This window comes from Botryllus schlosseri, chromosome 2, assembly GCF_051294905.1.
Source record: "Botryllus schlosseri isolate E-star chromosome 2, Bs_hap1, whole genome shotgun sequence".
Lineage (NCBI taxonomy): Eukaryota > Metazoa > Chordata > Ascidiacea > Stolidobranchia > Styelidae > Botryllus > Botryllus schlosseri.
Genome location: NC_137237.1, coordinates 19308818 through 19334981, shown reverse-complemented (window position 1 = coordinate 19334981; position 26164 = coordinate 19308818). Strand labels below are relative to the sequence as shown.

Here is a 26164-nt window from a genome sequence, read left to right as displayed (position 1 = left end):
TGACTTGTAGCATGGTGTGGTTCAGCTTATGAGGTCGCAGAGGGGTGAAAATGATTTTTCAAATTTCCGATATAATATCAGTACGGCCATTTTTTTCCTGAAAATGATCCATTTTCATTGGATTCTGCTGAGTCTCCTACTGTGTTCCGAAAGCTGAAATATTTTTTGGTGTGATGCTGGGATAGTGTTTTTGACTTGTAGCATGGTGTGGTTCAGCTTATGAGGTCGCAGAGGGGTGAAAATGATTTTTCAAATTTCCGATATAATATCAGTACGGCCATTTTTTTTCCTGGAAAATGATCCATTTTCATTGGATTCTGCTGAGTCCCCTACTTCTGCTGAGTCCCCTACTGTGTTCCGAAAGCTGAAATATTTTTTGGTGTGATGCTGGGATAGTGTTTTTGACTTGTAGCATGGTGTGGTTCAGCTTATGAGGTCGCAGAGGGGTGAAAATGATTTTTCAAATTCCCGATATAATATCAGTACTGATGTCAAAATCAAAATGGGGTATGGCAATTGCGGGATGAAAATTAGCAGGAACAATTAGTAGCCGAGACTTTTTATAAGTATTTGAAATAATTTGTGTAGCTGGCTCCTGTAAAATCTCTAAATCAGCAAAGCGGCTTTTCTGTGAGACCTCTGGTGCTGTGCAATTGTATCATTGAGCCTTTAGCTTCTGAAAATCTCAGTACCTGTAACCTACTGCAAGAAACATGTGAAAATCCTTCCGATTTGGTATTAACTGAAAATTGTCCATTCAAAATAAGCGTGCGGACACCTCACCCTATAGTAAACTGACGGTATAGTTCGAAAATTGGTGTTTGTAGCATGCGTATGTACGTACGGTATTGGTGACAAATGGTTATGCCACAAGTGCACGGAAATATGGCTTCCCTTTACTGAAACGTACCTATTCTCCTAATCACAGGAATCAATTACGGGGAAAAACTCGAAGAAGCTAGTGACAAAGACTCGTGGGGTGCGTCTGTGGAAGTCACAGCACATATGAAGGCAGTTGACAGTCCAGGTTGGTTAACAGCTACCATGTCAATCAGTGTAGCACCAAGTAAAAATAGTCGGGCAAGCCTCACAAAATCTGAAAACACACTTTTGTAGGCTGTGGTTGATCTAACATTAAGGAGGCACTCATCGTCTCTGCTTGTTTTGCATAATACCTGGGTCAGTACTGACATCAGAGCTGGCAATCGGTTTTTTGAGAATTTTGAAATCTGGCAACACATATCATAGGTATTTCTAAATTTTATAGACTGAAAAAAATCATGCTATTCCCGTACATTCACAATGATTCACCCGGTCATCATATTTCTGCGGATGTGCTATTAGCATCACAGTGGTAATTTGAGCGTTGGTTTTAGTGCAAGCGGTCGGTTCGGTAAAACTGCTCGGTTTCTCTCACTGCTGCCAGTTTTATGCTATTTTTATTGTGCCTGCATAATTTTTCGATAAAAAAATATCAGCCCGACCCCTTGTGCCAAAGAGGTGTTGGGTTCAATCTTGAAAATGGCTAATTCCGAACATGAAGAAGTCATTAAGCTTGCGAGTGTCGTATCGGAAGCAAACGACAATGAAATTCCAGCCCTTCTTGTAAGATTGAAATATATCTTACACCGCAGTCAACAAACTCCTCAAGAACTACAAGACATCAAAGAGTTAATCTTGGATTACGACTTACTTCCATGGTGTGCAATTGTGCTGAAGTACGATCACTCGAAGGTGAAAAATGGCTTTGCCACGGCAGTCAGTATTGTGGAGATTCTAAGTCAGTGCTGTTATTCGATAAGTCTTGAAAAACACGAGGAAGTGAAAGATCTCACTCTCCCCGATGCTGTAAACTCGATATTATATCTTGCATTTGTTATTTTGGAGCAATACTTTGAAAACTGGAAGCAATTTGGATCAATACGATATGGGACGCATGCCGAGACAATTGCATCTCGACTCGGTCAATTTCAATCGATTATGGATTCTCTAGTAAATCTTGTGACGTCTCAAAGCTACCTTGCTCGGACTGTGCTAGAATCCGACAACTTAATCCGACTGCTCATTGAAGATAATGCAGAGATGGAAAAACGACAAGTCCTTGTTATGAAGCTCGTTCAGAGATGTGTTAGAGTTGATTCTAGCTGCGTCGAAAAACTTCGCTCGACATCAGCGAACCATTTGCTGGATGAATTAATCTTCAAGATTACCTCCTCTCAGAGTGATGATCTCGTCGGGCTCATTGTGAAAACCCTGCTGATGATGATCGACGCTTACCCTGATCTAGCTGGTAAAATGACAATGAGATACAAGGGTCTAAAAGCGTTGATGACAAAATGGCTCGATCATGGCTTTGATTATAACCTCAAAGCGCTTATGGAAATTTTGGATGCAGGCAATCTGAAACTGGCTGAACTCGCCAGAAGAACACGCGCCGTGAAGGTGATATGGGCTGCCTATCAAGGCTGGAAGACACGGGCAAGAGTAGGAAAGTTACACAAAGTGATTCCGTCTCTTCAGAGCTCTTTCCGGAGAAAAAGACAAGAAAATCTGCAAGCCGCATTGAAAGAGAGATTGGGATTTGAACAAAGGTACGAGGCTGAATTGCATCGGAAGCGGCAAGTGAGATTGGCACGGGAAAAACAGTTGCAAATGCTCGAGATTGTGCCGGCCAGGAGTGTAAACAGACACATTCAAAAAGAGGAGGAAAAGGCAGCTGTCAAAATTCAAACCATATGGAGAGGCTGCTCGCAGAAGAAACGTTACGAAAAGGAGAAATTATTTCAAAAACAAGTCAACGCTGCAATCATTATACAGAGAGGGATAAGAAAGTTTTTGAAGCGTCGAAGAAATGCGCGTTCTTCAAAGCCTAACCAGTTGTTAAAGTACCCGACGGTGCCAAAGGAACTGAGAGAAGACTATCAATTCGAAATAGAACAAAAAAAGACGATCTCTCGTAAAAAAGATGTTCCACTGTCCGAGGCCCAGGCTATCCACGATTTGACGCAACAAAGGCTACTTTTGTATCATTCCAATCGCAATGAAAGAATTCAATTCCGGGATCCCAAGCTGGATGCATTGCTCACGAAAATTCATATTGAGGAAGAGGTGTTATCTAATCTTCCCGATTTATCAACGGCTACCAAGGTCGATGTTGACAATCTGTCGTCGGCATCAAACGCAGTTGCCGTCGCCGCTGAAAGGGAACATTACAGAGCAATGAAGGATTTTACTTCGCAATGGTGGAAAAAGCTAGCCTTTGATACCAAGGATAGTATAGATCCGTTTGATGCTAAAATTGCGCCGGTCTATGACCAGGAGCAAAACGATATTGAAGAGTTCTTGAGAACACCTGGTAATTTTAACAATCTTTTTGGGTGAATCCTTAGTAGACTGCAACCAGTCTTCAAGAAATTTCTGATCTGATGCGTTGCTGATTTGAGTAACTGCTGCTGGCTCAATTAAATTTTTGATTTCAAAATGAACATAAACAGTGAGACTGGCATCTGTGTTGGTATAGTTCTGTTGGTAGTCTATGGTGATTGGTGAATGAGTAACTTGATTTTGCCTTGCAGTCCATTCAACTTCACTTGGGTATAAAAAAATATTACCACCGGACTATGATATTAGGATATCGAAATTTTTCATTTATATATGGATAGTCTTTGATATGTTCTACCACCAGTACATGGTAGCTTTTTGTATAGCACCAATCCAGACAGGTAAATTCATCTTGACCAGGGGTGGCCAACCTGCAACCGTAGAAGGAAATTCGTAATTCAATTAGTATGTGTTGGCGACCGTCAAGATGCAAATTGTATTTACGAATTGACTACTGAATTTTTGAGAGATTTTAATTAATCTTGTAACTTTCTTCGCGCCACGCATGATTCAATGCATCTTTATTTTTCTATTTTAATATAGTAGTGCCTTTAGCGATCTGAGCCCCGCAGTACAGATGTGAACAGCAGAGGACAATGATGCCCCCATGTAGAATTACCAACTTGAAATCGTGTGCTCCTCACGAAATAAATTTGTTTCTGGTACGTTTGGGCGATTCCAATATCTTTCCACTATACCGACAACGACAATCCTGATGGGAGGTCAAGAAATAACAGCATGCAGCAAAGTGACTAAAAACAATTGGCTCCCTGAAATATCCATCATCATGTAAAGCTAGCCCTTAATTTTCAAAAACACCCCATCTATCAACTCCACAGGTGAATCTGATCATATGGGCTAAGAAAGAATAGCAATATGTAAAACTAATAATATTAATGACAAAATTCTTTAGTGAATCTGAAAAAGATTTTGCGGGTCACGTGACCACAACGAATCCCGGAATAATTCATATGATGCGATTTTGGTGTGTATGCCAATATGAATAAATAGAGTAGTCCGTCGTTCACCGAAAATGGACAGTGGTCAGTTTAACATGGGTATTTGATGTTCAGTTAGTCCATTACGACTATGCCTTGGAATGCGGCCTCAGGATACATGAGGCCCTGAATAGCAAAAAGATTGGCCACCCCTGGCTCCAAAGTTATATTGAACTCGTTTATACATCTAATTACAATTCTTTGTTGTCGCTTGCTTGTCTGTACCATAGCTCAATGCACAAATTTTAAATGAATTGTAGTACTTTTTTATGATATTTCAACTATTCTTCCATTCGGAATTAACTATTTTTACAGGAATTTAGATAATGCTACCCTGTGGTTCTGCGGTACTAACGTCAAGTAGAGTGTGGGGTTTTCGCGAAGAGAAGTATGGACAAAAATAATCCTGGACTTGATATGAAACATGGCTTCCTTCACCACATCAGAAGAAATCAGTATAAAAGGTAGGTAATCTGGGTATTTATGCTAAAGTCAAGTCACCATATTACTTGGACTCATGGAGTTTGGAGACTCGATGAACTCAAGTGTGTGGAAACCATTCCTCTATACCCGATATCTCGAATTGGATGCGAGCACCACTTTTTCTGCCTTGCTGCCTATGCAGGATTCGTCCAGTGAAAGCCGTACGCACGATTGTTCACAAGATTTGATTTGCATTTCTGTTGTTTTTAAGGGATGAATACGACAAGGAATTGAGAACCAAGGTGACAAATCCTAGAACAAGAAAGCAAGATCCTGCCAAACATCCGGATAGGCGGGTAACGTACTGAAGTGAACTGACGCTAAAGGATTGCAATCATTGCTCAATATACTGCACAATTAATTTTTGAAACTTAAGGCTATATGAGTAGGGGAATGACTTGAAAATATTGGTCCATCATATCCAAACAGTTTCCATCATTATTATATAGCCTACACATTTTCTTTGATATCGAAGCAAAACTGACGGCTTGTCCACTATCTCCTTGCGCAATGCGCACGAACGACTTAGAACCTCATCTGAAATATTGCTGTAGATCCATTTATGGCGGTATGGCTCGTGTGACATATTGCAAATTATAAAAACTTTCTGCTGATCAGATGAGTGGTGACTTTGGTGTTGAAGCCAGTTTCCAAAATTTTGTTCATACTTTTCTACGGTACTCCAATTTGAAACCACACCATATTTAGAACACACTGCCCCAGTTCTTGGTCGGTTAAAAAACGACGTGAAGGCTAGCGCCAGATCTAATTTCATTAGTTACACTAGGGCTAAAGAGTCGATGTGTTTTGGCCTGTTGGGATTCCGGGTCGCAGTCGTAAAATTCGATGTAAAGTCTGGGATAAGAGTCAATTCGTTGACACGATTGCTGAAGTTCCAGAGTTTTAGTCGGGATTTCCTGTTTTATTGCTGTCTTTGCCGTGAATCCCAGTTCTGTAGAGTCGTGGTCACGATTTCGAATCTTCCAAGAGTGGGAACTGGATGCGAAACGAAACTCTCCTCCTCCGCGTAGAGAGATATGATATTCTTTTTCGCCTACACCATCGAGATGCTTTGACGACGGAGTTGCGATACGGCCGTGAGGTCATCTAGTCTGCGCACCCCAAGCACAACGCTTGTCCGGAATATTGATATTTCGAGTGATGGTGCGGCCTGCAAAAGCTTGTAACATCAAGTTTCATGCCGTTGACTTGGGAGCAAGTTTGGCTACGCCTACCGCACCACCGAAGCTCTACTTGACGTATTTCTTACCAATTGGGTGTCGGCCGTCGGGAGAATTTCGCTGCGACTTGACGCCGGATTGTTCAATAACTAAATCAGCGACTTTCTGCGGTTACAGTTGCGGCTCAAACCCTGTCTCGTGACCATCTCAAATCAAATTTTGCGATTCCCCAGCTCTGCGCCATCCTAATTAGTATAAGAGTATGCGGGTACGGCAAGGAACACCGTACTAAAAACTTATGCAGGCAGCAGAGATGTCGGATCAAAGTGGTTATTATGTTATTAGAGTATACATGCTCTTTTCGACACCGTCCTACATGTTTATCGCACTGCGCTGTATATTGTGCTTCTTAATCGGATGGCAATAATATAATTGCTGATTATGATGATCATGACTATTACCGCTTCAAAGTAGTGTGGCATATTTAATCTGTTACGGACTTACGGTCACAGGTCTACAGCGTAAAAAACGACGAAGCTGACAGCCGTGTTCGCAACGATACCTGGACCTCAAGCCCTGGCATGGGTCGTGGAAGATTACTCTACATGTTAGAATACACCGATAACGCCGGCTGTGTGCATAAAGTTGAAGTGCACGAGTTCGATAAGCCAAATCGGCTGGCAAAGAACTTGGCCGCGGCCGCAAAAATCCCGAGGGAGTTAGTGGGAACCCTGGAATGGAAAATCCAAGAAGACATCGCCAAGAGGAATGCATGATTGATGATTCTATTGCGCTATTTTACTTGCTTATTCTTTTCGCGTGCTACAAGTGATGGGTGTTTTGTATCTGTTCGGTAAACGTGACAATTGCCAGTTACGTTACGCACTGTTTGCGATATTGGTTCGTTTAGGACGGTACTTCAATCGAGTTTTTCATGGATTACAATGCGTCTGCGTGACCGCCGTGGAGGCGGACAGTTTCTGTGTCGTCAGGGCTTTTTTTTTGTTGGCACACCTCTATCTTCAGTGTCACGTAGATGCCGTACAAGAAGAATTTGAAAAGTGCCAATAATACAAAAATAATAAATGTGCCTGAATCCAGTTGCTGTTACCGCTTTCAAGGTCAGGCCGTAATTACGACTTACGAGACTCCTAAGGTTAACTCTAGAATCGTTGTGTCCGGCTGTAATGGTACTTAAGTGCCATAGCAGGTTCTGTACCGCTGAGTGACGATGGTAACGCTAAGGGGCGCAATGGAGGTGAAAATCAGATTCGGTGTTCATATTCAAACAGTATTTTGTGGAGAGTAGAATTGGAGTGTTTGGACTTCCAGAAACGCGCCTATCAATCACTGTTTGCATTAGTCACGAAACTGCACACTGTAATTTTATATACTGTCGTCGGCGATTGCCAAACAAATGTATGCGCTTGACGCCTCTTCCAAACTCCTCCAAACCACTTGAGTAGCCTATAGCAGTGGTTCTCAACCTTTTTCACCTCGCGGACCGGTAAAATTCCGAAAGATACTTGACGGACCGGTGGACTATCAAAAATTGAAATCAACCGAAAAGTTTAAATATGCTGCCGTTTTTTTGCAAGTATATGGTGCTGGAGAGTGACATTCTGAGGGGTTTGATCGAAATTAATGATGTTCATGATGGAATGCATGTGATTTTACGGTAATGAGTCTGCTGAGTCGAAGTAAAATTGCCGTGCCCAGATACACGTGCTACCGCCGAGAGTCGTTTACAGTCTTTCGCGCCGTAGGCCATGGATGTAACCGACCACGCCAACTGGAATTATATTCTCTCTTCGACAATATCGAGAGAAGAAGTGTTTCGGAGTCGAACCAAGCACCTTCTCGTGCTACCTTGCACAATGCTCATTGCCCACAACACCAGACGTAGGCTACTCTTGCTACTACAGATACAATGCGCCGCACGAAATCACCTGGCCACAGCTATATCCGGCCATCCACAAAACCGGGGCTGCAAAACCACTTCGTCAGACAACCCCCCAAAAAACGTTGGTCTTATTCTTCCTACAGTTAGATCGATTTTTTCATCAGTAGGCCTACTCGTGAACACATCCATTCAAAAACTGTAATCACCGGCGGGTTGACTAAAAAAAGGTCAACTTTTCGGCTAGATGTCGAATTTTACACTTTTGCAACTAAATTTTCGTGGGTTGACTAAATAAAAAATAAAAAAGTTCTCCGATTTGACTCCAATATAGCCGTTTTAACGCGTCATCGCACCCCTATCGCCCCCTCCGCTATTTTCGCCCCTTTGTCCATTTTCGCCCCCTTATCGCCACCTACGTCATTTTCGCCCCCCGCCAAATCGCCACCTGGGGGGCGATATCTCCCACGTTGGGGACCACTGGTGTATACAGAGAGCATATGTAGCTTAATCGCGCGAAGCGCGGAAATTTTTTATAATTCATGACCGAATCGGTCAATAATATTATTGATTGCGTATATTGCTCTAATTTTTTTATCCACCCAGAATTATCAGATTTTCCGGTAGAGCTGAGTGAGGTGTTGTCTTGGAAAATTTAGGCAACGTCATCAATATTAAACATATTCGGCGGGCGTGTTGGAATAATTACTTCGTTGTATGTCATTGTTTCGTGACGTAGCCTACTGTCTGTTATCGCCCAAGCGCACTAAACTAGAATACGCACAACATTCCAAATTAGTATTTCTTCACTGGAAAATAACTGTTCTCTGTGAGATGGTATTTGTCTTGTGGGGTACGGATTGTCAGGACAGCGAATTTCTGCTTCAGCCATTTAGGTGCCTATGGACAATATGACACATATATATCGAAATTTTCGGTCAACAAAGGGCAGTCCTATTCGGCCAAGGTGTTCTCTCTGCCAAATCTTTGACGCACTTTTCGGAGTCCTTTGTTCGCCTAAACTTCATCATGTGTTGGTGCGTCGCAGCGCGGCAATGACTGACGCCGGAATGCCTATTCCCATAAATCATGCGTATTTCTTGGGGGAAGGGCACCCAATATCAAAGCATTTAGTGACACTAAATCGGGAAAAGCGCGAGATTTTTAAAAATTGGATGAAGTTTCAAAGAAATGCTCTATAATTTATGTTCATTCACGAAATCACTTTGGGCCCCCATAAATATACGGGGTTTGGGTGCGGTAGTTACGGTTCTGCACGAAATGAATAAATCGAAAACGAATGATCGTGCAAACTGCGCGGTTTAGCGAGTCAGCTCGTACTTGTCGCATCTTGAAATCAAGGTATAAAATTGAAATATACCTGGCGGACCGGCAGGAAGGTCGTCGCGGACCGGCACCGGTCCGCGGACCGGCCGTTGAGAACCACTGGCCTATAGGCTACTCTTCAGACATGTCGTATTTTACTACTTATTGATCTACTTTAAGTGTTACTTGTAAATTCAGTACTATAGTACTGGAGCATAAATTATGACATTATTTCTATTTGCACTTGAGTGGAAATGATGACTGGTTGCTGTAATTTCGGCGCGACTTGGAAATTCGGTATTCTAGGCTGCTTTGGGCTACCATTTGTCCTCTTTTTTAGTAACATTGGAGGCTTCCTCGGAGTCGGAGGACGCCTAAATATCCTCTTTTTTGGGAATTTGTCCTCTTTTTCTCGAAAAAGTGTTAAAATGCATGAGCACAATAAACTGGACTCCGATGCAGCGAACGCCAGAGTTGGCAAGACAATCAACGAAAAACACGGAGCGATAGATATAGGCTATTTTGGGAGCAGAGATTGGAAATATTACCTTTTTTAAATTGACACAGTAGCCTACTATTTGTCGAAAATTTTTCAAAATCACTAGTTTTATTTTCCAGTACTCAAGTTTTTGAAAAGTAGGCTATGTCCTCTTTTTTAGATCTCAAACACTGGATGACTGCAGACGAAATTTATGGTATTACTCACTATTTGTTTTACTTACTATTTGTTTTACGCACTATTTGTTTTACTTGAGTAGAAATGATGACCATCAGCTCCCTGTTTGCAGCGTCGCGAGGGGCAATCGCTAGAAGACCACAATTATCGAAGATAGGCTTATATGTTGCCAGCAGTCAATCAGGTCTATTAATATTTCCATCGTTTCAAAACATCACAAGACTGCGATACAATGAAAAGATAGGAAGGTGTCGAAACAACTTGGAGTAGCCATTAAGATCAGACATCCACCAGTTACGCCGTTTTAGTCACTCCGTCGCTGCCGATCTGGATTCTGTTGATATAGGCTACTCTTCGTTCCAATCAAAGTTATAATATGTAATTCTTTGCTGAAGTGCTTGCTGCCTGTAAGAATACGATTGGTCCACTTCAAAAACTACAACAACGGATTATCCGTATCATTGCCAAGGCTCCAAGGGGCCCTGGATTTGCAACTGATAAATCGCCACTGAAAATATATAGTGTTCTAAACATAGAAGCGGGCCGCAACAGCACTTCGTCAGCCCCCCTCCCAAAAATACGTTGATCTCGGGGCCGCCCATAGGGTGTCATTTGTCTTGTGGGATTCAGATTGCCAGGACAGGGAAATTTGGCGCCAGCCATTTATAGGCGCCTATGGACAGGACATGGACAATTAAACATATATGTAGGCTACATATATATCAAAGATGTCGGATTGTCGGTCAGCGTAAGGGCAGTCCTTTTAAAAATACGTATGGTTTATATCAGAGTTGGATCAATTACAATACTTTAATTCAACTACAATTACTTCCTTGCATGTTTCAATTACATTAAATTACAATTACTCAATGCTAAAAATATCAAGTTACAATTACTGTTGAACATGTGATTAATTACAATTATAATTACAATTACAATTACTTTTAAACAGGTAATTGATTCAGTAAAGAGGTGTTCTTTGACAACCGTAGCGACGTAATTAGCAACAATCTAAAGCTATCCTATCCATGTTTCATCCCTGATATGTAGAATACCCTTTAATTATAAAAAAAAACTCGAACGTATTCGAACTATTCCTAATCATGAGTAATGAAAACTACAAGCACAGAAAAATGTTTCAAGCGACTGTTAAGAGCCAAAGGTTTGAGCGACTAACCGCAAATAGGCTACAGGACAGTCAATAAAATGTAATCAAATGATTAGGCTACTCAGAGCTGGGTCAAGATAATGAAATGTAATTGGTAAAGCGTCAGCGATAAGGATGACTCCGATAAGGTGCGTAAATTTAAAATAAATGCAAAAGGAAAGAACCTCCTGATAACTAAGAATTACATTTTCACTTGCTCGGAAGCTGTTAGATTGCATTTGATGAACATTAGGGTGCGAAAAGTTTCTGGCCCAGGTAAATTTGGCCAAGATTGGAGGTAAGATTGGGATAACATCTCTACAAATGCGTGATCAAGTTTGGTGAAGCCTTGGTTGGAAACTTGAATTTTTTTTGCTATTGTTGCAACAAGCCTCGGTACTGGTCAGAGATTAAAAAAAACTTTGACCGTGGTGTAGGAAATAGGGTTGGGACTTCGGGATCAAATTTGAAATCCCGGGATCGGGATTTCCCGGGATTCTCGCTTCTCAATCCCGGGATTTCCCGGGATTAGAAAAGTAGTAAAATATACATACAAGCTACACAAACAACATTTATTCCTTGTAATATTGACCCAAAGCATAAGAGCAGCAAGAGTATCACCGTCTCGACCATGGGTCTCAAGATCAAACTGGCTCGCGGGACAATTTCGTAGTTTCTGATGACGCGGCGGGACGCAGCATCAAATAGAGGTACAATATGTATTTCCAGGTGTAAGCCTTATTAGATGGACCTTGCAGACTGGCATTCCATACACATTGTGAAAATATGATTCGCTATTGTAATATTCACGCTTGTCACGAAAAAGTCATATTTTTAAATATTCAATTAAATAATATTTTTGTGCATGGCCTAATTTGGCGAAGTAATGAGTTATAGATAGTTAGACACCATACGAGACGACAATTGCATCACGTCATCGTAAAAGCTGTCGCGCTAAAATTTCGTGATAGCGATTCGGGTTTTTGAAGTGACTTTAGAGTGAATTTTAAGTTCTCAAATCCGAAATAAGAAACTTCCAGTTAAATATTGGTGAATACTTGAAATTTCAAAATGCCGACGCAGGCTGCAAAAAATGTTCTCGCGGTCCGCGTGTTTGAGACCACTATGTTTTAGACAATCAGCCGAGTTTGTGACACTGCTTTATCACCAAAGTAAGAGATATGGCGCTACGTAAGCCTTGGTAGATGCTGTTTACAAATCCCGGGATTCCATTGGGATTAATCCCGGGATCGGGATTGCTCCAAATCCCGGGATCCCGGGATCGGGATTTCCCGGGGTCCCAACGCTAGTAGGAAATGGTTCAGCAGAGGTTTCAGAATAGTATTTACTGTTCATCCATTTTTGAAATATTAAGATTTAGTTTAGCCCACTGGTTCTCTAACTTTTTTAGACACGCCCCCCTGACTCGTCATCCTGGTTCGTACCGGATTTTCACTGGTGCGACGAATAAATGATTGATTAAATTATTATTTTATGTTGTGATTGTCAGGTTTCCATGAAAATGTAATTGAGATTGTAATTGAGCAAAATTTTGATCAAATTACAATTACAATTACACAAAATAGAAATGCTTCAATTACAAATACAATTACAATTACATGAAAAAATGTAATTCATTACATTCAGCTCAATTAAAAATTACAATTGATCCAACTCTGGTTTATATAAGTTAGCATTTCGGCGTCGGCATTGTCGCGCCACCACGCGTCAAGACATATGAAGGTTTAGGTCATAGGTAAATAACATGCGACTCCGAGAAGTGCGCCAAGTCTTTTTCGGCCAAGGTCTTCTCTCTGCCGATCGTTCTGGCACACACTTCTCGGAGTCGCATGTAACATGGCCTAAAACTTCATATGCGCGTGGTGGCGCGGCAATGGCCAACGCTGACATGCTAACTTCTATAAATCGTGCGTATTTTCTCTTGGGGGTAGGTTACCCAATAATATACCGGTAGACATTTAGCAACACTCCACTACATTTTTAATAAAGTTCGATAAATAAATAAAAATACTCTATAATTCATGTTATTTCACGAAATAATTTGGGGCCCGCTTCGAGCTCGTCGCCCCTCAATTCCATTGGACTTCCTCATCTCCGGAATCCAAAGCGCTCAACTACAACGCACGTCCTCGAAGAACAACTACCATATGATCAGGACGGAACGCAAGTTCCATGAAGTAGCCCAGTGGTTCTCAACCTTTTCGAGCTCGCGGCACCCTCTGATAGGGAAAATTTGTTCGCGGCAACCCTATAGCACTTCGAGCGCCGCGAGTGGCGAGTAGCGTGGTAAGTTGCACCGCTGCAACCTGCAACACAAATGGGACGTGGGTTCTAGTCCAGAATCCTTTCCTAGGTATTGGGGGTTTATCTTGGTTCTACTCGACGTCCGATCTGCAAAAGCGTGTCTGATAAGCAGAGGTGGTCAGTAACGAAGTACTGCTACTTTTTCGAAGTACTCAAGTAGTTTTCCTCTACTTCTTGTTCTTACTCAAGTAGATCTGATTTTCGCTACTTATACTTCGTAATATTTTGTGATCTACTTACTTACTTTTCGCTATTTTCAGTTTGTCAAGTAGAAGTAGCTAAATCCACTAATCAGGAAGATAGCCTACGGAATTTCGGGGCTGTTTTCACGGAGTATCAACATTTAATTTTCATGAAAGTTGGGTAAAGCCCAAAATTTTCGTCGCGCTTCGCGCGCAGTGAATACGGGGTTGCCAGTATAATTTCACGATAGCATCAGTGAATATAATTTAGGTATCGTTGGCGTTGTTCCTTTCACACCACATTGTCGCCCTTCGCCATATCAAATATAGTTCATTACAGTATATATGGCTCATCATAACATACATGCTGAAGTATGAAAGCAAGTGTAGTGTTGCCTTTAATTTCCTGAAATAAAGCTACACAATATGACATTTTTACGGTCCACCATATTTTTTATTAAAGTTTACTTATCGCACAAAGTGTTTACACCGTATACGACTTCTCGGTATTGCTCTTCGACTAAACTACGGACCTTATAATATGGGGGATGGCGCCTTAGTGGCCTTACCATGGTATTTTCTAATACGTGCTGTTCGAGAAAACAGGATAAGTATCGCATTTCCATATCAATCCCATCATTTTCATCCTATGATGTGGACGAATGCTTAGCCTATTCTGTCGAAAATTGGATACCTCCTGGAATGCATCAATATGAATCAAGCTCGGCACTTTTCGTATTGCTCAATTTATACCTTTTTGACAATCCATGTGAACGAATCAGGATCGTTTTCACAACTACATACTTACTTGAGTAGATTTAAAGCCAGTCAATTCTGGTTCTACTTGAAGTAGTTTTAGGTTGCTTATGGAAGAAGTACTTCTACTCATACTTGAGTATATTTTTTCGTCGCTACTTCTACTTCTACTTGAGTAGCTTTCTTGACTACTTTGACCACCTCTGCTCATAAGTCACAACAAACGATATCGATGACATGGCAAGATTAAGATAACAGATAGAAACGGAAAAATATCGGTCATGAACCTGTGTCATGTCCCTGCTTAGCGTCCGGTTCTGATGGGGGTGACAAGAAAAAGGTGAACACTTTCTGCCAGACCTCTACATCACGGTCCAATTCCCCGAATTTAGTTATCAGTAGGGCGATTTTTTTACCTGAAAAAAGGAAAATTTTGACCAAATATGCAAATTAGGTGTTTTCCCACATAATATTTAAAGTTATTTTTACTCCACTCTAATCTAAAAGTGCACATAGGCTGTTGAAAACGTATCATTTTTGTGTTTTAGGGATAGAGGTGATGGTCAGTAACGAAGTACTTCTACTTTTTCGAAGTACTCAAGTAGTTTTCCTCTACTTCTGGTACTTACTCAAGTATATCTTTTTTCGCTACTTCTACTTCGTAATATTTCGTGAACTACTTACATACTTCCCTTCGCTATTTTCAGTTTTCCGATAGAAGTAGTTTAATCCCTCAATAAGAAAGATCGCCGAAGGAATTTCGGGGCTGTTTTCACGTAGTACCAACATTTAATTTGCATAAAAGTCATGTAATACCCAGAATTTTCGTTGCGCTTCGCGTGTACAGTGACAAATATGTTTTAAGGAAAGTATCACTGAATATAATTTAGACACCGGGTTGCATGGTTCCGTTCACACAGCAATGTCACCTAGATCAAATATCTCATCACAGTAAGTATGGCCCCAGAACGTTTGAAACTACCGTTTCGGAATCTAGCAATTACCTATTATTAGGGCTTTGGAGTCGGTAAATTTTACTGCCTACTCCAACTCCGACTCCACACATTTTCAATGGACCGAATCCGACTCCGACTCCTGAGTCTTTAAACGTATCGACTCCGACTCCGGCTCCGATTCCTGAGTCTTTAAACCTACCGACTCCGACTCCGACTCCGGCTCCGATTCCTGAGTCTTTAAACCTACCGACTCCGATTCCGACTCCAACAATATTTCCAATTTACTTCGAAAATTGTATGCCACAGTGACGACTATCATATAACCATTAAACATATGCAGACATAATGATTAACGATTGCATGAAAAATTGTTTCATTGTGGCACAGACCGAATTATTCACTATGCATGAAAGATTGCCTTTCTATATATCCTTCCTTTTTCATAGTTTATCATATTTTATAACGTGGACTCTCTAATAACCTAATATGTATGAATCATTCAAACACGACATGATATATCCCGTCCTATATAATTAAAATGTAGATAAAACAGTCTAAGTGTTGCTCTTATGTATGAGTCAGCAACTAAGACAGAGATGCATCTAACTTATTTTCTCATTACACACTGCACTGATTACAAGCACTCTCACACTCTCACTACTAATTTAGGAAGTAGTCAAATAGCATATGTCTAGTCTACTTTAGTCAAGTATTCAAGGACCAGGACTTGCAGTCTTTCCTAATCATTTGTTCGATCCAAGCAGCTAAGCTACGCTACAAATAATTTTTATTTTGTCAAGTGGGAAGGAGCGTTTGGTGATATTTACATCAATTTTACAACAGATGATATAGGCCTATTTGCTCTGTCACAATATCATGGTATAATTCCGAAAATTGCATCAATTTGAGACTGTATCGCGAAGATGCATATTACCTCTCTCTTCCAATATATAACTGAATTGTAATTTCCAAACAATGTCCACTTCTATCTATGTCAGGGGTGGCCAACCGTTTCGGCCAAAGGGCCACATGAAATTTACGAACCATTGCGCGGACAACTTGAATGTTGATAACCTTTTTTTTAGTCGCTCGATAGGAAGGAACCGAGTTAGGTAACATTGAAAACAAGAATTATATGACTACGCTTTAAAATTGATTACAATAATGTCATGAAAACTCCGTGTGCAACTGTATAGTGTGCACATGTGCACTGTGCAGTCATGTCCGGGTCCCGCGAAGCACGATTTTTTCAAAGGTAATGAATGAATTCGATCAATAAATATATTACTTGCATATATTGGGGGTCGCCTCTGTACAGATGGGCTCATTTGGAAAAGACAGAATTATTTGGCGTTTTAGACATAGCAATATCAACGGTTTCGGTGAACATGCCTCAGTCATTTTGTGCAAATGTTTCGTCGTAGACGATCTCGCTTAGAGCGCACAAGCGAAGTTGCATGTTGGACGACACGTTATTTCCTAATTGAGAGTATAGTTCGACTCAATTCTGTAAATTACGCGTATTTATAATTTCCAGGAGGAGTTCCAATACTAAATACAAGAAATGTGACAATAAATCATGCGAAGTGTTAAGAAAAATTTCAATTCAGATAAATCTGCTAAGGAATATTCTACTATGGTCATAGACGACGATCTGCGATGAATGTGGCTATGGCCCCTGGTTACGCCAATCCGTCGAAACTGATGTTTTAGTCATAATCAAATTTCGCGATCAGGCTAATCAAATTTTGGTTGGCCTTGCAATTTTACCTGATGTTATATCTAATTTCGAGAATTACCTCACAGGCCACACAATACCTTCTCGCGGGCCACCTTTGGCCTGGTGGGGGGCACTGTTTGGCCGCCCCTGACCTGTATCGTTACTAATAACAGTGATTGATGATAGTACATAAAAATCCTATTATAGTTAGGCCTATTACAGTAATTTGAAGACACCTTTGAAAGCAATTGTTTTCGTGGTAAAGAAGTTGAAGTCGGAGTTGGAGTCAAAGTCAGGGTCGTTTTCACCAACTCCAACTCCGACTCCGACTCCAGTCAGTATTTTTTCCACGACTCCGACTCCGACTCCAGCCACTACCGTTTTCACGACTGCGACCCCATCAAGCGAAAACAAGCCAAAGCCCGACTCCGACTCCGACTCCACAGCCCTGCCTATTATACCTAGCTGGCCATGACGTGTTCTAATCTGAAAAAGTGGGCTTTGACTTTTTTACCGTTAGACCTGTTTTCGCAGACCATCGTTGAAACTTTCTGAACAAAAGACATGAAATATGTTTTTCGCTACTTTTAGAAGTAGTATTTGTATTTTTCTTTCATTTACGATTATTATACGTTGAGTTCTAATTATAGTTTCAGTTCTTTTGTCTGGAGAACATACACGTTAAAGTATAGAAGCAAGTGTAATAATGCCTTCTATTTTCCGAAAATAAAGCTATATACACTATATGGCATATTTACGAACTGCCATATTTTTAATTAACGTATACTAATCGCAAAAAGTGAGTAAACAGAGGATTAGTATCGCATTTCCATATCAATACTTTCATTTACTTCCCATGATGTGGACGACTGCTTATTCTATCAAAAATTGACACCTCCTGGGATGCATCAATATAAATCAAGCTCACTATACCTTCCGCATAGCTCAATTTGCAGCTTTTGACAGTTCATGCGAACGAATTACGATCGTTTTCACTATACTACTTACTGACTTGAGTAGATTTAAAGTCAGTCAATTCTACTCCTATACTTCAAGTAGTTTTAGGTTGCTTATGTAAGAAGTACTTCTACTCGTACTTGAGTAAATTTTTTCGTCGCTACTTCTACTTCTACTTGAGCTGCTTTCTTGACCACTTTGACCATCTCTGTTTAGGGGTAATATATTAGCATATTGGTTGAAATCGAAACTAGTTGGCTCCTTGAAGGGCCATTTGACACATTTTGGAGAGCAATTTTGGCTCTTTTGGACCACCAACTGTTGGCAACTCTGTTTGAAACACTTTACAGCTCAGGTGAAGACGAACCGTATCACCAGCGTGTACTCGAGCTGGTATCCCCATACAATAATAAACTTCATACGATAGCCTACAATTCATTGTGACGGAATAAATTCGTATGTTAAAGATTTTTTTAATATGCGGCCCGCGCATGAAGCAGGTAATAAGCCCACCCCTGGTATAGATGATTCGGCCTTTAAATTTGTGGAAGTGAGTACTGGGTATGTGCCGAACTAAAAGATGATGTATACCTAAAGAAAATCCTCCTGTGAACTCGCAAACGATATGGCCGCTCTAGCTATTGTGGATTATTTTTTGCCACAAAGAGTGATTGCCTTGTGGATTACGGTTACCATCAGGGCTGCGTATAGTCGGTTCACAATGCCTCCGGCTCCAGATATTTTCTTTCAATACCGATCCCTAATCTGGAAACCTTAAACATGCACTGCACACCGGCTCCTAATATTTTCTTCACATACTCCGAATCCAACATTCCTGTTAATCTACTAAGAAAAAGATGCTTATATTTCGCATTTAATTATTATTATCATTACCATATGTGAATCAACACATTTTAGTCTATTTAAGAGATATAGTCAGGGTTGCCATCGACATGGACCCAAAAATAAGGACAGTTGAAAAATTAGATCAGCATGAAAAAGCGTTTTTGTACATACCTTGTATCTATACTAGCCGTGGCATATCACATTCGATACTTTTTTCACCAGAAACAACCTGCTCCAGCAACTCCTTGTTATTACAAAGTGCTTCATGGATCTCACGAAAGCTCTGACCTAGGTTTACTTTTACTCGGGGCCGAAACAGCACTTCGTCAGCCCCCCCCCCCCAAAAAAAAAACGTTGGTATTGCGCCCTATAGGGTGTTAAACCAAACTTCTTCACCTCGTTAGAGGCGTCAACCAAGAATAAAAAAGGCCTCACCAAGTTTAAACAAAATCATTATTGAGCGTACGGAGCAAAAACTCCAGTAAAAATGCTTGTAGTCTTGGTCCTGGCCGAAGAAAACTTATTTGCGATGTTGGAATCGAGGTATATTGCTTTGAACAATTGCGATGTGCAATCGTTGATGAGTAGGGCGGTTTTTTTTTTACCTTAAAAAAAGAAAATTTTGACCTATAAAATCAAAATTTTGACTTTTTTTGACCTAAAAAAACTGAATTTTGACCAAATTTTGACCTAACCTATGTAAATTAGGTGTTTTCCCACATAATGTTAAAATTGCACCACTTATCTTCATTTCTGGTTTGAACTGACTGTCCTAACGAAGTAGTTTGACCTGAAAAAACGTTTTTGGCTTAGAAACAGGCATGTTTTTACATGAAAAAAAAACAATATTTTAACGAAATCTGGCCCTATGAAGAATACCAGTGGTTACAATATGTATTATGGTAAAAATAATTAGAATATTTTGTAGTACAACGAGAGATGCTTTCCTACATTCTTGGGTAGAAAGTGCACGTCCTTACTAAGAACCTTGTCAAGGACGTTCAACAGCAGCAGTTGTTGACCGACAACACTCAAGTTGTGCGTACACTGCTGGTGCTGGTAACACACCGTGTTGCTTCATTCTGACAATGTTGTCTACATCAGTGGTTCTCAACCGCCGGTCCGCGGACCGGTGCCGGTCCGCGACGACATTCCTGCCGGTCCGCGAGGTATATTACAATTTTATACCTTAATTTCAAGAAGCAATGTTGAAGGCGACAAGTACAGAACATATACGAGCTGACTCATCGCTAAACAGCGCAGTTTCTGCGATCATTCGTTTTCGATTCTTTCATTTCGGACAGGACCGTAACTGGGCCCCCCAAACCGCCCAATTGGAAAGGGGCCGAGCTTGAAAAAGGCCCAAAATTATTTTGCAAATGAGCATAAATCATAGTGTAATTTTTTTGAAACTTTTTTCAACTTTTTTCAACATTTTTCAACTTTATTTCGCGCTTTGTGCGATTTAGTGTCACCAAATGCCATGCTTATAGGTGCCTTTTTCCGAGAAATACGCATGATTTATATAGATAGACATTTTGGCGTCAGCCATTACCGCGCCGCGACGTACCAACACAAGTACAGGCTAACATGGGACTCCGAAGATTGTGCCAAAAATTCGGCAGCAAGAATACCGATTCAGTCATGAATGATCGGAAATTTTCGCTATTAGCGCGATTAAGCTGCATTAATTTTCTGCTTACACTGAGTAGAATGAATGTGCTCACAAGTACATGTTACAACATCCACCCAACTGTAGGGTCTGGGGGCGAAGTCCCCGTAAGTTTGGCTTATCGCCCTTTGTGGGCCCAAGACCAGCGTTTTTGGGGTGAGCTGACGAAGTAATTTTTCGGCACAGGTTTGCGCATGGCCGGTACAGCTGCTGTAAGGTGTTGTCTTGCGGCACGCATTGTATTCGTAGTTGCCAGAGTAGCCTGCGTCTGGTGGCAGTGTGCAATGAGCAAGGTAGCACGACAAGGTGCTTGGTTCTATTCCGAAACGCTTCTTCTCTCGATATTGTCAACGAGAAGAATATTATTCGTGTTGGCATGGTCGGTTAAACCCACGGCCTTCGGCGCGAAAGACTGTAAACGACTCTCGGCGGTAGCACGTTTATCTGGACAAGGCAATTTTAGCTCGACTCAGCAGACTCACTACCATAAAATCACGTGGATGCCATCATGAAGATAATTAATCAAAACCCTCTAAATGTCACACTCTAGCACCAGATAATTGCAAAAAACGGTTGCATACTTTACATTTTGGCTTCATTTCAATTTTGAAAGTTCCCCGGTCCGCCAGACATTTTTGGAAATTTTACCGGTCCGCGAGGTGAAAAAGGTTGAGAACCACTGGTCTACATCACAATTTTTCATCATGCGCTTCTTAATATAAGAATGATGTAATGCAAAAGAAGACTTTCTTCAGTTAGGATATTGCGGTACATTGACCATTACACCATGTCTACCTATTATTTGTTTTTTTTACCGTTTATGATTCACAATGAGCAGACGATTAGCCGTTGACAACGGTAGACCTATAAAATAGGCTAAAAGCGGTAAAATATCAAATTATAAGTTCACCGACAGTGCTAAATCTACGATACAAACAAAATGCAGACGTCAAAATTTTTTTAATTTTATGAAAAATTTTGACAAATTTTGACCTAACGCTACAATTTTGACTAAATTTTGACAAATTTTGACATGTCAAAAAAAAAACCGCCCTATTGATGAGGGATGATTGCTGGTGTTTGACAGTATGGAATGCCCAGGTACAGGTACCCTAGGCAGGAGCTGCCTTGCAGATATTGCAATGTGCGAAACACTAGCCCTTCAAGCTTCGTTGGAAACCGAATTCTCTCTCATAATCGTCACGAAAAACGTTTTTACGCCTGTTCATTCAAACTAATCAGATTTAGCCTTATTTGTAGCTGAAACTATATGCGCAAGTGCAATATAATTTAGAAAAATTTATCAATGATTAATAGCTTTACTACTTCTTAACCAATGTGTCGACTTCACTGCGCCTTTTTTCACTACGCAATAAATGCTGCCTTCCCCACGGCTTGAACTTATTCTGCTGTAGACCAAACAGCAGGAACCTGGTACTGCTGTTTACTGCTTAGCTGACGTCCGTTGCGGTAGCTTGGTACAGACGAAACTGCTGTGCCACCACTCACTGACCCAGGTATCTCACCTCTTGGAAGTCAAATTTGGTGGAGTGCACGCCACGAGAGTTCCTTTCATTTACGATGTCATAAAATCTCGACAAAAAGCATAATTTTAGAATATTTTGCAACACATACATGAAATGAAAATGATCCAAGTTCTGTAGCGGGTGAAAATAAGACAAAATAAGGACGCAAGTCGAAAATAAGGACATTTCTGAGAAATAAGGACAGTTGAGTTTTTTAAGACGTGGCCCTTCAAAATAAGGACAAATCTTAGAAATAAGGATGGTATGGCAACCCTGGATATAGTGCTCGCAGATCGAAATTAAGCTTGTGAAGGTTCGGCTACGTCAGGGGCGGGCAACTTCTCCAGCCGGCGGGCCGGATATAGGAAAATTATGTACTTGGCGGGCCGGATTGCTGAATCAATGCATTATTCGCCCATTTATCCACATATACAAGGTGTAAATCTCATTTATTGAATGTATTTAACGACAGCGATGTCACTTCAAAGCCATTTCTCGCTGATAATGAAGAAGACAATGTGAATTTGAGAACAGCATTGTCATACAGGCGCCGCCATGTCTGCTTCTCTCTGAACAATCAACTCACGCAGCAATCACTAATTAAGATTTCAAGGCGTTCTATAAGCCCAGTACCCCAAATATACCAAGATATCAATTCATTAGGGCTGAATAGGTGACGTGATAGCGTCGTTGTTCAACTGTGTGGCCTATTTTATATCGATATTGAATTCATGCGGATCGCGGCTTCTACGGCATTTGAAAAGTGGCCCGCGACCCGGCTACGGAATCAAAAATAAGGAATATCGGGCTGGTGTAAATGACCATTGTAGTCGACAAACACCATGATTACCACAAACGATATTAGGGTGGAGTACATCGTAACTGCCGATAATGCAGCTCTTCCCGTTTCGACGAACTTACGCGTAAGCTCCATTCTCGCACGATGCGCAGTGCGCATACATGTATTGTATATAATAACATACAGTCACTAAAATTTGACGTAGTAAGCAAGTAGCGGGGAATCTCGGCAGACTGTAGCCGCGGGCCGCATCATATAAGACGGAAAACTGTCCGCGGGCCGGACAAAATCCCTTCGCACATTTCCGAAGTCATGATCGTTCCACAACATTGTCAAGAAGTGCAATGAAGTCGGTATGGTCGAAAACATACCGAAGTATCATTAATGAAACGGGTAACAGTAGGCTTACCATATTTTGGAAATCTAAAAAGAGGACACTTTTTCAGAAATTTCAGACTTGCAAAATCGGACAAGAATTCTCAAAAACCGGTAAATTTTTCCCACTTTGTGATCGGTTGACTAAAAAAAAAAAAAAGGTCATCTTTTCGCTCAGAGCTAAAATCACCCTTTTTCACTCAGAAATATCCGCCGGAGCTTCACTTCTGTGCTAATTTGCGGCATATCACTCGCAGTTTGCTCTAAATCTGCCCTAAATTTTCAAAAAAGAGGACAAAATCTCAAAAAAGAGGACAAAAGGGCGTCCTCCGAGGACACTTTCAAAAAAGTCAAAAAAAGGACAAATCCTCTTAAAAGAGGACGTATGGTAAGCCTAGGTAACAGGCATTATGTTCTTCGCGGTGGCATAAAAGGTACATCTTTGAACTTTGACATAGTACATTCTGTTGTGACGTCATAATGGGTGATACTCGAATACTCGACTCGACTCGAAGCATTTTACGTGATTCAGAATCGAATCACTCAGGTACTCGATTTTGCCCAGCCCTAATAATATGATCTCTGTCATTTGTTCTCATATATTGGTACAACAATGTGGACGAGGTATTGGATATTTTTGATTAGAGTAGCCTACAAGTCTTGAAATTTAAGGGATCCGAGCTTGTGTTTATAATATACTGTATATGGCTAGAGTATAGGCCTACTTCAGGTGGTTCATGGCACCAACATAGTTGGCGCAGAATCTTGGTACCGTTGTCAGAAGTGGTTAGCAATTGGCAGTTAGCATAATGCCACAGAAAACTTTTGTTTGGTTCAAATTTTTCTGGAATAATCGAAATAGTGGGAAATCAAGAATCAATTGCCCCGCCACTAAATCACTAAAATGTAGTGGCGATGTTCAATTGCGAAAGTGGATGCAAGTAAGCCGAGTAGCCTATACTGCCAATGGTTATATAACACACCTATTTATTGACTGATAGCCTTCGTAATCTTCAGCCGATTGCACTGTCACTATAATTACCTTCATCAATTTAAAAATTTTCTTTTCTTCATCTTGTCATTATTCATAGCACAATCAGCGAACCGAGTCTTCCTAGCTATAGCCTACAATAAATCAGCTGTTAACAGATTTATAGAACCTGTATCCTATGCGTAATTCTTCCATAGATATTGCCACAATGGGATTACGTCGCTTCCGATGGAAAGGAAAATTTTCCGTTTGACAATGTCATAATTCCTACCAAGCTCCTACAAGTGTGATGACGTGTGGTGCTAAGTAAAAGCTTCGCATATCACTCTTAATACTCTCTCTACGCGCATCAACGAAGATTGGTGCTCGCCTTCCCAGTTTTGGTTTCCGCATTTCTCTGCTACGTCAACCAAAACTCTTTCCAAACGATAAGCTCATTCGCGCTTTCCCTGCTAAAACAGAGATCGGGCGAGGGCAAGTATTTCCAAGCATTATGAAACAACGGCAAAGTCGTGCTACTATTTTGCACAGGAATGCGTTCACGCTGCATTGCAACAAATCTCGAGCGGACCATATTATAAATTCATTACTTCACACAAGTCTTGAGTATGTTGCAGTATATATATCGACTTTTCAATTAGAGTAAAATGAAAAGGGCAAAAGAAAACAGGAAACAAAAAAAACATCAAGATAATCAGTTGCAGTGTCGTTTTTGTTAATCAATCTTTTGCATTCCTTGTACTAATAGAAGTTAGTACGCATCACCCCTTCAATACGAGCTCATATATATTTTTTAATCATTACAAGATATAATACATGGTCGTCGAAGTAGCCGAGGCTGTTACAGCCGTGCTCAATATTTACATTGTTCAAATAGGCATCAGGCCATTATCATGCTGTTGTAACCAATTTAACGATTGCTGCTAATGACCCCCAAATATATGTGTTTGAAAATCGTCTGCATTCGCGTCATCTTTGTTGGTGTCGGTATGTGAAAGAATTAACATGCTGATGCGACTGCATCGCTTGCATGACCCAAATTACTTGAAGTGAATTTGGAAAAGCGGGATAACGAGCACGACAATCGTAAATCACCGTCTCTGTTCCCTGATACTCAAGTCAGAAGAGAGCTGCATCCTACATAGTTCCGTACCATTCCTCCAAACTACATAGTACATATGTGTTCGATAGTCAATAACGAATAAGATTCATAGCTGCGTATGCTCTGAGAGGGTCTTCAAATGACCATGCAAGTAAGGTATCTTATAATTTCACACTTTCGTATACCTATAAATTAAAGAGCTTCTTGGAGGCACAGAACTGCAATATACAATACAATATACAATATATTCATATTGCCGAAAATATTCGGGTTCATTTCAATATGAATATGCTATTCACTTATAAATTTCAATCTACGTACGCAAGCCCGTCATTACGGTCGACTTATTCCAATCTTGTTTTCTGTTGAATATTAGTCTGTACCATAGATAAAAATGATTGTGCTCAAGCATTTCGCCATCGAATAACGATAAATTCGCAGACAACGCCAGACGTTACATTCCACTGGACCCCCGACAGGGCATGCGCCCGCTGACAGTATACGCTATATATGACCGTTTGGAAGATTCTGGAACTTACTCTTTGGTATCAATCAGTACCAAACTGCACCATAAGATACTGTAAATTTTGCATTCAAATAAAACGATCAAGTTGGATAGAAACTAAAGAAAAAATTAACCTAAACGTTCACTTGGTACTACATTCAATTCATAGCGAGTTGTTACGACAATTTCTGTCAGCACGACGCGATTATACAGACAACGAACGGGGATAAACGCTGTCGATATATTTTGTTCGAAACAGAACTTAGCATGCATAAGACGACCCGCTTTCACTGAACAGTTTTGTGATAATACATCGTATGGAGCATGAGTTGCATTCGTGGTGGAACATGTACAATGTAC

General features: G+C 40.7%; 2 protein-coding genes across 2 annotated transcripts; both read left to right on the top strand.

The window, feature by feature from the left end:
• The first annotated feature begins 1362 nt into the window (after positions 1-1362).
• Positions 1363-3622, top strand: LOC145434020 (IQ calmodulin-binding motif-containing protein 1-like). The gene has a single exon (XM_080311295.1). The coding sequence runs from the start codon at positions 1522-1524 to the stop codon at positions 3379-3381; it is 1860 nt and encodes a 619-aa protein (XP_080167421.1). The 5' UTR covers positions 1363-1521; the 3' UTR covers positions 3382-3622.
• Positions 3623-4663: 1041 nt separating this feature from the next.
• Positions 4664-7143, top strand: LOC145434021 (UPF0561 protein C2orf68-like). Its single transcript, XM_080311296.1, has 3 exons — positions 4664-4843; positions 5074-5158; positions 6556-7143. The coding sequence occupies exons 1-3, from the start codon at positions 4770-4772 to the stop codon at positions 6817-6819; spliced, it is 423 nt and encodes a 140-aa protein (XP_080167422.1). The 5' UTR covers positions 4664-4769; the 3' UTR covers positions 6820-7143.
• Positions 7144-26164: the final 19021 nt, after the last annotated feature.